The following is a 15,433-nucleotide window of genomic DNA, read 5'->3' as shown; positions in this document are numbered from 1 at the left end:
GAGATCATGTTATGCCTTACAGAAGGGTAAGGTGTGACATGTTTTAGTGGTATCAGAGCTAGGTTTTTGAAGTATGTCTTAACCTATGAATTTATGTCTTTTCTTTGTTAAGTACAACTGCTCAATGTCCATAATTGTTACATACAGTGCATTACATCATGAATATGAACTAACGGGGGGAAATCTCCATCTGTTATTTATTCAGGAGATACCCTAACTTCATATTGAAATGGAAGAAGGGGATCACTCAGTTGAGCAGTCTGTTGAAGTTGAGGCACAAGGGGAAGCCTCTGCTTTACCGAATGTTAGTGGGTCAGCAGCACCAGCTCCACAAATGCCGCAGTTTTCTGCACAGTTCGCATAGTAGATGACAGCGATGTTTTAACAAATAGCTGGGGATATGCCTGCTCAAGCTCCACCCCAAACACCTGTGGCACAACCACTGCCTCCATTCAAACAATATGATAAATTACTGAAGTATGGAGTTGCAGAATTTAAGGGTACAGTGGACCCTTTAGAGGCAGAGCAATGGCTTGAAAGAATGGACAGAGTATTTAAGAAGCTGCACTGCCAAGATGAACTGAAGTTTGAGTATTCTGCGTCTCTACTACAAGGGGATGCGTATGATTGGTGGAAGACCATCCCCCACAGCTTAGCTGAACCACCAGTGCTGACCTGGGATGACTTCATCAGAGAGTTCAGACAGAAATACATCCCAGATGCATATGTTGATCAGAAGTTACAAGAGTTTCTGAGTCTAAAACAAGGCAACAGAACAGTGGCAGCGTATGAGAGGGAGTTCTCCCGCTTAAGTCATTATGCTAGGAGTCTCCTTACTACCAGCAAGGCAAAGTACAAGAGATTTGAGACGGGTTTGAAGCCCAGTATAAGGATGCAAGTTGTGGGATTTCAACACAGCAACTTCTCAGAGCTTATGTCTCAAGCACTTGAACTGGAGAGAATTGAATCAGAAGCAACCCCAGTGAAAGAAAAATCAGAAAAAGCTGAGAAATCAGAAAAAGACAAGGGGGAAAAATCAGTTGAACAGAGTTCTAGTGCTACCTCTGGAAAGAGAAAGAAATTTAGTGGACCCAGCAGGGGTCGAGGTGGAAGATTTGGTAGGGGCAAATTTTTCGGACAGAGACCCCCTAGGTCTGGTCAGCAATCGAGCAGGGGTTCACATTCTACCCTCCCCTGTGAGACTTGTGGCAATATTCATGGGGGGGAATGCTATTGGGCCACTGGAGCCTGCTTTAACTGTGGAGGCAAGGGTCATTTAGCAAGAGACTGCACTAGTGCTCCGTCTTCGAGATATGGTCCAGCTCCTACTACTACTGAGGGATCTATTCAGCGTCCTACTCCTAGAGGTTCACAATTAATTGGCAGAGGAAGAGGCAGAGGTAGAGGCACTGCTTCAGGCAGTCAGGGCACAGTTGGTCAGTCAGGACAAGGAAGTGTTTCAACCAGAATCTACACAATGAGACAGCGAGAAGAGGCTGAGACTTCTGATGTGGTAGCTGGTACATTCTCTATCTCTGATCAAGAAGTGTTTGTATTGTTTGATCCGGGTTCAACCCATTCATATGTTAGTGCTAGCATAGTCAGTTCACTTGCTGTTCCATGTGTGCAAATGGTTTTTGAAGTGCTAGTAACTAGTCCATTAGGACAAGAGGTTGGGGTCAACAGAATTTATAGAGACTGCCCTTTGGTGATCCAATGACATGTTTTTCTGTCAGATTTGATTGAAATACCCTTCAGAGAGTATGATATCATCTTGGGCATGGATTAGTTAGCCAGGCATTACGCCATGATTGACTGTAGACTGAAGACAGTCACTTTTGGTCTTCCTTTGTACAGTGATGTGGTAATACATGGGGAGAGGCATTTACTGCCATCAAACATCATTTCGGCTGCACTAGCCAGAAGGATGATCAGAAAGGGGTGTGAAGCATACTTGGCACATGTGATAGACACCCAAGTGGGGAGTCCAGCACTAAGGAACATCACTCCTGTATGTGACTTTTCGGATGTATTTCCTGATGAATTACCAGGATTACCTCCAGAAAGAGAGGTGCAGTTTGAGATTAATGTTATGCCTGGTGTGGACCCAATCTCTATAACGCCATATAGAATGGCACCTGCAGAATTGAAAGAGTTGAAAGTGCAGTTGCAAGAATTGCTTGACAAGGGCTTTATCCACCCTAGTGTGTCACCTTGGAGAGTGACAGTATTGTTTGTAAAGAAGAAGGATGGCACTCTCCGCTTGTGTATTGATTATCGACAGTTGAATAAGGTGACTATAAAGAATAGATATCCATTGCCCCGCATTGACTACTTGTTTGATCAATTGAGGGGTGCAGCTGTGTTCTCCAAAATTGACCTGAGATCAGGTTATTATCAGCTGAAAGTACAAGAGCAGAGTATTCCTAAAGCGCCTTGAGAACGCTATGGCCATTATGAGTTTTTGGTTATGCCATTCGGGTTAACTAATGCTCATTTGTTTATGGATCTGATGAACACTATCTTCAGACCATACCTCAACCAGTTTGTTGTGGTATTCATAGATGATATATTGGTCTATTCGAGGAATGCAGAAGAGCATGATAGACATCTGCGGATTGTACTGCAGACTTTGAGGGAGAAACAGCTATATGCCAAATTGTCGAAGTGTGAATTTTGGCTGAAAGAAATATCTTTCTTGGGGCATGTAGCATCAGAAGAGGGCATCAAGGTAGATCCAAGTAAGATTGAAGCTGTCCTTAATTGGAGGCCACCTAGAAATGTCACAGAAATTCGTAGCTTTTTGGGTTTAGCTGGATACTACCGTAGATTTGTGAAGGGATTCTCCATGTTGGCATCTCCATTGACCAAGCTGCTTAGAAAAGATGTAAAATTTCAGTGGACGGATAAATGCCAACAGAGTTTTGATGAATTAAAGAAATGTTTGACTGAAGCTCCAGTCCTGACTTTACCTATTTCGGGTAAAGAATACACAGTTTATAGTGATGCTTCTCATAATGGGTTAGGCTGTGTATTGATGCAAGATCGAAATGTCATTGCCTATGCATACGCCAGCTGAAACCGCATGAGAGGAACTATCCAACACATGATTTGGAGCTTGCAGCTATTGTGTTTGCTCTTAAGATCTGGAGACACTATTTGTATGGGAAAAAGTGTTACATCTATACAGATTATAAGAGTTTGAAGTATTTGGGCACCCAGAAAGAGCTGAATTTGAGACAGAAGAGATGGTTAGAGTTGATAAAAGACTACGATTGTCTGATAGACTATCAGCCAGGGAAAGCTAATGTTGTGGTTGATGCCTTAAGTCGCAAGACTATGGCAAGTCTACGAGTTACTCCTTTGTCTTTGGTACATGAGTTAAGATCATTGCATGCTAGCTTAGAGATTAATGATGATGGGCGGCATGGTTGCATGGCATGTACAACGGTGTTGATTGATCGATTAGAATGGTCGCTCGTAATGATCAGAAGTATCAGAAGTTGATGGAAGAAGTCCGACAGGGCAAGAAACCAGAATTCTCAATCAGAGATGATGGTCTATTGCTACACCAGGGCAGAATGTGTGTTCCTAATGATGTTGATTTGAGGCAGATCATTTTGAAGGAAGCACATGAGTCTCTTTTGCCATGCACCCTGGTGGCACAAAAATGTATAGGGGGCTAAAGGAGCATTACTTGTGGATGGGTATGAAAAGAGATGTGGCAGAGTTTGTATCCAAATGCCTAACTTGTCAGCAAGTGAAGGCAGAGCATCAAGTACCCACTGGGTTGTTACATCCACTACCAGTACCAGAATGGAAATGGGAAAGAATAACAATGGATTTTGTTATGGGACTTCCGAGGACACAGAAGAGTCATGATGCAGTATGGGTCATTGTCGACAGACTAAGTAAGTCTACTCATTTTCTGCCAGTCCGAATGGACTACAGTTTAGAAAGATTAGCCAAGTTATACATCGATGAGATTGTGAGACTGCATGGAGTGCCAGTATCCATCGTGTCAGACAGAGATCCTAGGTTCACTTCTAGATTCTAGGGTAGTCTTCAGAGAGCCCTAGGAACTAGATTGAACTTCAGTACTGCATTCCACCCACAAACAAATGGCCAGTCTGAGAGGGTAATTCAGATCTTGGAGGACATGCTATGAGCCTGTGTGATTGAGTTTGAGGGCAGTTGGGATACACACTTGCCTTTGATTGAGTTTGCTTACAACAACAGCTACCAATCAAGCATTGGAATGCCTCCATATGAAGCTTTGTATGGCAGAAAATGTAGAACCCCATTGTGTTGGGATGACGTGGGTGAAAGAAAGATGATTGGACCCGAAATTGTTCAACAAACTGAAGAGAAAATCTTGGTGATCAGAGATCGACTTAAGGCTGCATCAGACCGTCAGAAGTCCTACATTGATTTGAAAAAAAGGGATATTGAGTATTCAGTGGGTGAGAAAGTTTTCCTCAAAGTTTCTCCTTGGAAGAGAATTATGAGATCCGGCAGAAAGGGGAAACTGAGTCCTCGCTTCATTGGGCCATATGAGGTTCTGGAAAGAGTGGATCCTTTGGCATATCGTTTGGCACTACCTCCAGAGTTAGAGAAGATACATAATGTCTTCGATGTGTCTATGTTGAGGAGGTATCGATCAGACCCATCTCATGTACTACCAGTAGAGGAAATTGAAGTGAATCCAGACCTCACATATGAAGAAGAACCCATAGAGATTCTGGCTTATGAGGTGAAGCAGCTACGGAATAAGCAGATACTGTTGGTAAAGGTGCTGTGGAACCATCATTCAGGCTAGGAGGCTACTTGGGAACGAGAAGAGGACATGAGGAGACAGCACCCACAGCTATTCAGAGATTAGTACCAGGTAAAATTTCAAGACGAAATTTATTTTAAGGGGGGGAGAATTGTAACACCCCCGTTTGCATAGCCTAATAGATTTCACTGTTCCGGTGACCAGTGTCGGTCCGAACAATTAAGGGGATTAGAACCACACTTAAGACAACTAGAGAAGCTATAAACACAAATAATTAGTAATGTCCAATTAGTTAAGTATAAACAAGAAAAATAGAACATAAGAAGTTAAACGAGCCGAGAGTCACAGCGATGGGTGACCTTCTCGGGAAGGACTACGAAGTCATTTTAAACTCAAATTTTGAACTGTAAAATGTGACGCTGCGGTCCTTAGGACCATTACGAACACAGTGGAAAAGAGAAAATCACGAAATTTTGAGGGTATGCACCATGACCAAAAGTCAACTTTGAGGGACCAAAAATGAAATTTTACAAGTCCAATTGATATGGAACCAATTGGGGATGAAAATAGGCACTAAATGACACAATTTTTATTTAGGAAGCCTGCCCAAAAAGTGACTAAAACCTAGTGAACAAAGTGACCGAAGTCGGAAAATCGCAGTCGCCTCAAGATAGTGACCAAATGAACAGTATTTGTTCATTTGGTCATAACTCGAGCTAGGTAGGTCAAAATGACCTGAAATTTTACCAATGGTTAGATGAGATATAGACCTAAAACTTTCATGAGGAACACTAACCCAAATTATGCCATTAACCCAATCAAATTACTGAGCAAAGTTGGTGACCTGAATCTGCAGACTGCAGATTCGCCATTTGAACAGTAAAGTTTCAATGGCTATAACTCTCTCTAGAAAACTCCGATTTAGGTGATTCTTGAACTGATGGAAACCTAAGGCATATTAGAACATTTCATATGAAGAAAGTTAGACCAAATTATGGACCTAACTTGATCAAATTACTAAATGAAGTTGGATCAACAAATCTGCAGAACCAAATTCTGCAACATGAACAGTAAACATAATTTGCTTATAACTTGAGCTACAAAACTCCAATTGGGGTGATTCAAAAAGGAGAATAAACTTGAGACAATAGGGAACATTTTCTATGAAGAAAGTTTTGCCAAATTTCAACAGTAAACTGACCAATGAAATAGTACAATTAGGGACACCAAAACTGAAAATTAGCAATTTTGCCTAAAAGACCTAAGTTTTGAGAAAATGACCAAAACCAACAAGTTTAGTGACCAAAATGTGGTATGTAGGTGAAGTTGGAGTTTCCATACCTATTAAGCCTTAGAAAGTCAACTATTTGACTTGAATAGTATAGTGAATAGTAACCCGAAACACAAAAATTTCAAGAACGTCAAATTTAGCACGTTAGAGCTAGGTAAAAATGAAGCTAAATTTATTTTGGGTTTATGTTAAGTTCTAGTGCTGAAACATTGTAAAATTATGTGTTTCAGTTGGAAAGGATACCGAGAAAGAACCCGAGGAACCGAGTTGAGGCCAAGAGGCAACTCGCTTGAGGTTTGTGCATAACGTATAACTTTTGTAAATTATTTCTAAATATTGTTTTGAATAATTTGAATCAGTGAATTATGACAATTTTTATGATGTTTTGATTTAAATTGTGGAAAGTTAGTTGTGTATATTTGAAATGACAATGTTTAGCAAATTGTTAAGATAAGTTTTGAAACCACAATGTCATAACCATATATTTGAACACCTCACTAGCATGACTAGTGGGGGTAATTAGTTTCGAATTTTGATTCCTTCTCTGGAGAAGTGTTGAGGTGTGCCAGTAGAAGAGAATGTGAATGGATATCCATATATTTGAGCTAGCTAGCCTTGTGATGTGATTTCTCTTTAGCCTCTGGCTATTGAGATTCTATTTGTTTCGAATGGCATGATCTAACTGTGGGTTTTATGAAATGTATTTTGATACTTTGAAATGAACTTGGTTTGCATTTAAAATCTCATAATGCATGATTTGTACTTAATTCTCATGTTCAGCCAAATTTTTGAATAAATGTGATTTAAGTTTTGCATAAAGATTGTTTTAGTATGTTCTGCACCACTGAGTCCTAGTACTCAGCGATAGCTTCTATTGCTGTCACAGATACAGAGACTAGAAGAGCAGCAGACTGAGCTGCTAAGGATTGAGGATCTTCCTGTTTTGAAGCTATCGGGTATAATTTATACCCTAATTGTAAATATTTCTTTTGATGTATGTATTGCATATAAATGTATGGACATGTAAATGGGTCTTGAGCAGCTTGTACAAAAATTTGTATGAAGTTTGTAATAAAGTTTAGTTTGTGTTTCTTTTGATATAAATTTGTAAGGATGTGTATAAATTGTTTTGTCTTTAATGAAATATGAGTGGAACGATTTTATTTAATTTGAATGAAATATATAGCTAGTATTTTGAGGATTATTGAATTTTGAACTTGAGAAATTGATTGAAATGGATTGAGTTTGATTGTGAAATTGAAGTAGTTGTTGAAAAAAATTTTTAGAAGTGCTTTTTACAGGTATTTGAAGAACTGATTTTTCAAAATACAGACAGAACTCTATCAAAATTTTTATAAAATTTACGGAAAAACAAAATGGACCAAAAATATTAACTAGATTTACTTTTAATCATATGTTTTAAATACTTATTAGAAAATGCTCACCACTTGTCAAAAGTAAGAAAATTGTTTAAAATCCCTTGTAGGGTACTTAATGAGTTATCGGTAGGTGAAGTTCGGTAGTTTATTAGGTATTCTACGGGATCATGTTATGCCTTACAGAGGGATAAGGTGTGACACTACCTCCATATATAACTAGTAGGAGCCAACACATGCCCATATACCCATACACAATACAAGTATGAAAGCAGTATCAAACTCAAATCACCTATATACAAGATAACTATGTTATCTCAGGTCTAAAGATTATATGCACTGATATGATTTATGACAATACATTAATAAGAGTAAACTCCATGTGCTTGTCATAAGTGCCATTGGTTCGGCCTACTTATCATGTATAAGTGTCTATCATGTTTGTTATATGGCATGAGACTCACCATTCCATCTTATTTATATCTCATATAAATAACTTGAGAACAAACATTATTACAATCTTTCTGAATAAGTCATATCCTTATTGTGAAGTATCCTCGATTGTGAACCATTTTATGATACTTTGTGCTAGAAATATTGTCACTCATATTCTTAACAACTTAATAATAGAATTTCGAACAAAATATCAATGGACCCTTTCTATTACACATAAATATATTATGTAAATGGAAAAGTGAAAATGTCTTTTTGTTAATAAAACATATACAAGATACATACTAAATGATATGCTCTAGGGCATACTACTAACAGAAACTGGCTCTATTCAGCCTCGGGGCTTTTAACGAGTCACACTGCCAAATTACATATCTTATTTCTTTCAATGAAAAGGGCTCTTCCAACATATAAGCAACCTCAAGACTTAAGGTGACAAAGCTCAAATTTGGTCTCTATCTCAAGAAAGGATTATTTTGACAAAACTATGCTTTGAAGTGATCAACAATAGCCCATTTGATAAAGGGACTATCAGTATAAGTACTCTCACCAATCCATCAACAATGTGTATAATAAAGTTTTTCCTCCAACTATTAGGACACTATATATGAAAAAATCGATTATTGCAGTCACCTAATTTACACCAAGCAGACCTTGACTTCAGCCTTCAAATGTTTTCACATCAAGTTGATAAAGTTGCTTTTTCCCATCACAAAGATTGGACCTCATCAAGCTCATGAGAGAGCAAGTCACGAGTTTTTACAGTATTCTCCCATTCTTCTAAGAGCTTCTTAAAATGTTGGAGCTTTAAATCTGCATGACCAAACTTAGAATCACTCTAAGCCTTTAACTTCTGACGCAGAAATTTCAATCAGTAAAGTAATGAAGTACAAGTATTTGTTGTATATATTTCATCCTAAAAACCTCTGACAATATTGTAAAATCCGAGCCATGTCCACCATACATCTAGAAATCTAATGGGCTTAGGCCCCCCAGTCCACTTTTTCTGTGTTGAGAAGAATAGGATTATGGTCGGAGCTGCCTCTAGGAAAACTAGTGAGGAGAAGTTTTAGAAAAGTAGATAACTAGTAGTGTGATACTAAAACTTTATGAATTTGACTCATACATCTGCATTTATGCCATTTGAAGTGCTTACCAGTTAAGTCTAGATCAGTAAGCACTAATCAATGAAAGACTTGAAATTGTGCACCCTAATAGGAGAGTAATACCCACGTTTTCTTTCAGATTCATCTAAGATCTAATTAAAATCATTGGATAATAGTAATGAGCTAGACCCTGTGGATGAAGCTTGCTCGATCTCATTCCACTAAAAAAGCTAATCCTAATCACCACATGGAGCATATACAGTAACCATTAACAAAGAAAAGTTAAAAGCTAATATAAAATAATTAATTAACACCCACTTTGTGAAGCACTGACATGATATGATAGAAACAAAGTTTTTGTTCCATTTTAGTAGTTTTCCACCTAATGACCCATTAGAAGCAATAAATTTCCAATCCAAAATAGCCACCCCCAAAATTCTTCTATGACTAAAAAAGATATAGCAAGGCATTTGGTCTCTATAATAGCAACCATGTCTGCTTTATGCTTAAAGATGAGATTGCGAAGATGCAATTTTTTACTTGGGCCACCAATGCCTCAGGCGTTCCATACTAATAATGTAAACATACTAATTATGACTCCCTACTAGGAATAGAGCTTAGGCAAAAAACCCCTAAACAAAGGAATGAAAAAAAAAAAAAAAAGAGCACACAATGCAAATACATGGTTCTGAAATCCGGTACAAAAGCAAATAAACTCAGTAGAAGAATAGTAACACAAACAGACAAAAACCAACCAATCTAGATACTTTATCTAACCACGAAGCTCTAGAACCAGGACTCGAGCTAACCCACACAACCCACACACAATAAAAGAGACTTGCAAGATACTAAAAAGATATCGTTAATTAGCGGCTTCACATAGGCTGCCATCCTTTAAAATCTAGTTAGCTAGATAACCTGTAACACTTCTATCCTTACCCTCAAAGTGAATACCAAAATCCTTACCAATTCGAAGAGTTAATGTAGCTTCAGTAGTCGGTGGAGTGCATGCCTCATCTTCTAGAACCTTATGAAGGAGACCATTTCTCTTGCCAATATCATTGTCAAAAGCGATGAAGAAAGCCCCAAATCATTTCTTTGATGCCTTTCTCTTACCTTTTGAACTGGGTTTTGGATAACAATCCAACAATTCCACTATTGACCTTCCCTTTTAATGTTTCTTCAAGAGCCTATTAGCCTTGTATTGGAACAAAGGTATATTGTTATCAACACTTTGACTTGGGATGTGCTTATAATCATTGGGCTTACTAGTGAGCCCTAAAGGACAGCTAGGACAACAAGTTAAAACTTGGGCCTAGCTTTTAGTATCTAAAGGATGGCTTTAGTGGCTTGCACTAGAAGATTGATTATGTGATCTCTCCAACTCTTCCAAATTATGAATCGGCAAGTTGGCAGTTAGCTTAACTCTAGACTCTAGCTCGAGTTTATATTTGCTGCCAGCATAATAGGGACTGCTCAAGATAACTTGTGGGGCATTACAATGATTTAGAGAAACATATAGCTTGCCATGCAAAGGAGTTTAGCACACGTGTTGAATTGGTAGATAGAGCAATGCTCTGGAGGTATTGGAAACACTCTTAGAGGATAAACAACAATTTGCGTCATTATCATAAGAAGAATCCACTGCATCAGATGCTACATCATCGAACACCCTCACAAAAATGCCAATTTCACTATAACTCATACGACTCCCAAGCTTTTCATCAACATCAACTTCATCATTAAATGTATCAACAGAAGCTTTAGTGATACCATTACATGGACCATTATCACGAAGACTATTGCCCAATTCTTCAATAGCAATAAGATGATACCTAGTAGTGCCCTCATCAACTGCAATGGTTTTATTAATTAAACCCCTATGATCGGTCATAATAAGTAATCTTACACAATCAAATCTTATCCTTGAACTAGTTGGATTATCAATAGAAACAAAAGAAATAAATTTATAAGTAATCCATTTAAAGAATTGTGATGACCATAAGTGCAAAGGAACACTAATTAACTTTAACCATATCAGCCTTTTAGTTTGAGTGAGCATTGCATTGCATGGAGTGATGTTAGAGAACCACTGGTGCAGCCAAGGTGTGCCATTTTGTAGAAACCCTTCCATAATCTCGGCACTGTCAAAGGTAAGAAGAACTCTATCATCCCCCATGGTTGAAACTTTGATAGTGAAAGCACCTTCCATCACAAATCATTCATACAATATTGAAAATGAGAGAATACAAAATGGAACAGCAACAATAGACTGTTCCAGTCATTTTGAGTTTTCCTTCTTGACCTCCTTTGGTATCACATAGCGACCCCTAACAAAGTATCAGCTACTAGTTTGCTCATCCCTTGAGTGATTGGGACAAATATCCCGAGGCTCAGTCATCTACTTTGAGACCACACCAGTAACTCCAGTGTCAGTAAATTTTTTTTTTTTTTTTTTTGGCATGGTTCTTCACAGGTATTGTATTAGTGTGGTACTTGGGTGGAAACCTATTTAGATTTTGATTGCTTTAATGTTCTCTCATATATCTAGAATAAAAGCCCTTTAATTTGTAAGTCCCAATCCAGAGAGAGTTGACAGTCTTGATGAGTTGTTGTAGAATGAACATGGAAGCCACACTAACAAAAGCAAATTGATACCCTCTTCTACTGAGTTCATTTGGAACATAAACATCAACAGTACCTATAAACTTAGAGAGCATGTGCTTGAGGGATTGTGAATCCCATCCTTCTGGGAAGTTCTCCATGTAAATGATGGGGTGGCTCCTGGTGTAATTCTCATTCGGTTTCGAACCAAACCAAACCGATAAAACTGAAAATAGAAAATAAAAAATTTTGAAAATTGAACTAAATCGATCACTAAGAGACAATCGAATCGAACTAAACTGATAAATATTAATTCGATTCAGTTTTAAACTAATCAAACCAAATTTTGTAAGATTTCATATTTTCAACATTAAATCTCAATAACAAAAATATTAAAAAAAAAAACTTAGAAATCAGAACTAAAAAATCTTAAGGTTTCCTTTATTTATATATATATATATATATATATATATATATATATATATATATAAGTAATTTCGATTCAGTTCAGTTCAGTTTTTTTTATTTATTATAAAAATAACTGAACCAAACCGATTAACCGAAATCATCAAAATTTATAAACCGACTCAAACTGATTGAATTTTAAAACTAAACCAATTGAACTGAATTGACTTGGTTCGATTCGATTTTTTGATTCAAACCGAAATCTACTCACCCCTAATTCTCACCACGATTTGAGTCTTCATCCCAAGATTTATCACATTTTCATTTCCAGCTGTAGCATCAAATACTGTTTTTGGAAGGGATGAAGGTGTTCGGTTTGGGGGGATGTTGGGGTTTTAGGGAGATCTGAGTATTTGGAGGAAGAAGAGTCCATCGGTCTAATAGAACAAAATTTCACTCATCATTTAAGGTAGAGAAAATTTTGTTTTTATTAATATTTATAAGATTTTGATTTTCTTAAAAGTAGATATATTTATAATAATTTAAAATTAATCCGTGCAATTTATTAAAAAAAAATTCGTAAAACACATGGGTATATGACTAAATTTATATATTACGTAATATAATGATAATATGATTATATGAGCTACTGGAAGTTGGATTATACTCTGACATAATAATCTCATTATTCTTACACATTTTGCCTTAGCTGTGAGTTTTTTTAATATATGTTTGTTGTTAAATAGTGTTTGAATTAACGTTATGTACAGTAGTAGTAATTGACTGAGAATTCTAAAAACCCACTTCCAATAAAACTCAATAAAATACACCAATACAACTAAAAAATAAAATCCGACTAAAAATTATAAATTGGATAGCAAATCCAATTCAAATTGTAAAAAATAAAAAAAAAATAAATAGAAAATTAATAATTTGAAATTCCTGACTTTTTCTTATAAGCAGCTATATTATTAATAAATAAAAATCGACTAACCCAGGTTATTAGACAAGTCTAAATACATCCAATTTGGGACTTAGCATGCCACGTGTGTATATATATATATATATATATATATATATATAAACAATTGTTTTGAACATGGAGAGAAATCATCCTCCTCTTATAAACATTCCCCCAAATTTCTAAACAAATAGAAAGCTTAAGACAATATTGATTGTGTAATTTTGAGGGGGATAAATAAAAACATTAGGCAAAATAGATAAAAATAATGAGGCGATCAGCATACAGTTAAGAGATGAGATGAATGAGTTGAATAAATATTAAACCTAAATTTCAATTGTAAGTATGATATCAATTCCGTATTTAACAGGTAATTAAGTCTTATGGTCCTGCTTCCCATGCGGTATTGTCCATCGTCTTCCCATTCATATAACCAAATTGCCCTAAAAAAAAAACCCAAAAAAAAAAACGTTAGTGTCATTGCCCCATATATACCCACAATAAGAAAATAGTTCTATAACAGATAACAAAATTGAAATCAAAATCGAATCAACAGATGAATTATTCCTTACAACCTTTATATGTACAACTGATAAATTTTAAAAGTTGATTATAATGGAACTTGCATAAGATCTACCATAATCAATAGTTATAAAAAAAACCGTTCTACATATAATGTTCACACTGCTGAATTCAAACATTTATTAGTTACCTGGAAGATAATACTGCTGCTGATGATTAAAACCAGCAGTAACGGAGTGGTGGTGCTGCTGCTGTGGCTGCTGCAGTGGAAGAAGACGAGGATTGACATCTTTTTCTTGCTTCATAACTTTCTCTGGACCTTGAACATAATTTAAAGGATAGCTGCTGTATATAGTATTCCCATTGTCATGACTAAAATTTACCATATTATTATTATTATTATTAGCCAACCCTCCTTCAACTCCCTTGTTATTCACTCCATTAGTGCCATTGTTCCAAGCTACCATCCCTGGAGTCGTTGCCTTGTACATCATGCATTCTGGCTGCTGCACCAATTGATTTTGATTTAGAATTTTTGTTTGGGTTTGGCTTTGATTTTTAAACAACTTTAGCTCCTCCTGGATTTTTCTATACTCTCCTAAAGGACCTAAAATTGGATCATTCTGCCTGCAAAAAGCTTCCCAAACCAACGAATCCGCCACAGTTTTTCGATCCTCTTCCTTGACACTTCTCACTAATTTCATAACGTTGCTGACGCCGAACACCTTATGAACAGCTTGGAATTCTCGACTTCTATCCGCCGGAAAATATGGTGCAAGTATGCAATCCTCGCCGCACTTCTTCCTCTGATGCTTGCAAGAAGCACATGCTGGATGCGCCACCGTGCCACTATTAGTGATGCTACTACTTCTTTGCATCGTCTAAATCTATTAATTAGAACATCAACAACAAATTAAAAAGAATTAATCCTTCCAAGAAATCAACTTTTTGTTCATATTAACATCAAATTAAGAAGAAAGAAAAGAAGTCAATCAAAAATTTCTTGAGAATTATAAATAAAGTAGAAATAAAAGTAATCAAAATTAAGTAATATACAAACCTTGCATGAGCTTCTTTTACTTTTGAAGGGAATGAAAAGGGGATGTTTGTATAAATAATAAAGAAAAAAACAAGAAGATGAAAACAAAGTAATTGTCTGGGAGGACATGAAAAGATGGCCACTGCAAAAAAATAATAATAACAACAAAGTGATATCGTGAAGAGTTGATTAGGGTTTAGGTAGCTCATAGGAAGAATAAGAGGCGTATGTAAATACTACAACTATTTTCTTAGAGATATGATATTATTATGTTATTATAAAGGAAATAAATCTAATTAAGCTGTACTTTCCAACAAATACATAAAAACTATGATAAGTGAATTAATATTATTGGCCCGTAAAATAATAAAATTAAGTAAATATTAAATATTGGTATATGATAAAGATAATATACTACTATAAGACGTTGAACTCTTTTACTTTAAGTTAATTTTTGAGAATGAATTAGACTCGATCTGCTTTTATAACTGGCTTATAAACTAATAAAATTCTCTATCTAGGCAAAATTTTGATTAATTATATCCCACGTGGCATTAATGATTAATTATTTGTGGTTCATGTGAATCTTAATTTTCATGCTAATCCAGTAATGGGCGTTACCTAATTTTCTTGCCCCATTAAACTTGATTTTCATAGTTTTCCTCTTTTAAAGCTAATTTCAATTTTCTGAAAACATAGTTATTATTTATTACCCTTTCCTTGGAAATTTCTTTTAGGCCTAATAAAAAAAAAAACGACCATATGTGATTAATTTTAACAATTCTAAAGCTATTTGACATTGAGTAATATTCTTCTGGGTAAAATATATTAGGTTTAATTTTAATTAATTTTAATATTTTTAATTAATATATTTAAAAATAATTTTTTTTAATAACAGT

The 15,433-nt window shown here is 36.1% G+C and overlaps 1 protein-coding gene and 1 long non-coding RNA gene across 2 annotated transcripts; both read right to left on the bottom strand.

Moving 5' to 3' along the window:
• Window positions 1–8,139: 8,139 nt before the first annotated feature.
• LOC110672680 (uncharacterized) lies at window positions 8,140–10,258 on the bottom strand. The gene is made up of 2 exons (XR_009150077.1): window positions 9,970–10,258; window positions 8,140–8,710 (listed from the first exon to the last, which is right to left on the bottom strand). It is a non-coding gene; the product is annotated as an uncharacterized LOC110672680 (long non-coding RNA).
• Window positions 10,259–13,166: 2,908 nt separating this feature from the next.
• Window positions 13,167–14,531, bottom strand: LOC110672686 (LOB domain-containing protein 2-like). Its single transcript, XM_021835530.2, has 2 exons — window positions 13,686–14,531; window positions 13,167–13,416 (listed from the first exon to the last, which is right to left on the bottom strand). Exons 1-2 carry the CDS (start codon window positions 14,371–14,373, stop codon window positions 13,355–13,357), a joined length of 750 nt encoding a protein of 249 aa, XP_021691222.2. The 5' UTR covers window positions 14,374–14,531; the 3' UTR covers window positions 13,167–13,354.
• Window positions 14,532–15,433: the final 902 nt, after the last annotated feature.

This window comes from Hevea brasiliensis, chromosome 7 (assembly GCF_030052815.1).
Source record: "Hevea brasiliensis isolate MT/VB/25A 57/8 chromosome 7, ASM3005281v1, whole genome shotgun sequence".
NCBI classification, from domain to species: domain Eukaryota; kingdom Viridiplantae; phylum Streptophyta; class Magnoliopsida; order Malpighiales; family Euphorbiaceae; genus Hevea; species Hevea brasiliensis.
The sequence above is the reverse complement of the archived record's forward strand: the minus strand, read 5'-3'. Positions and strand labels throughout refer to the sequence as shown.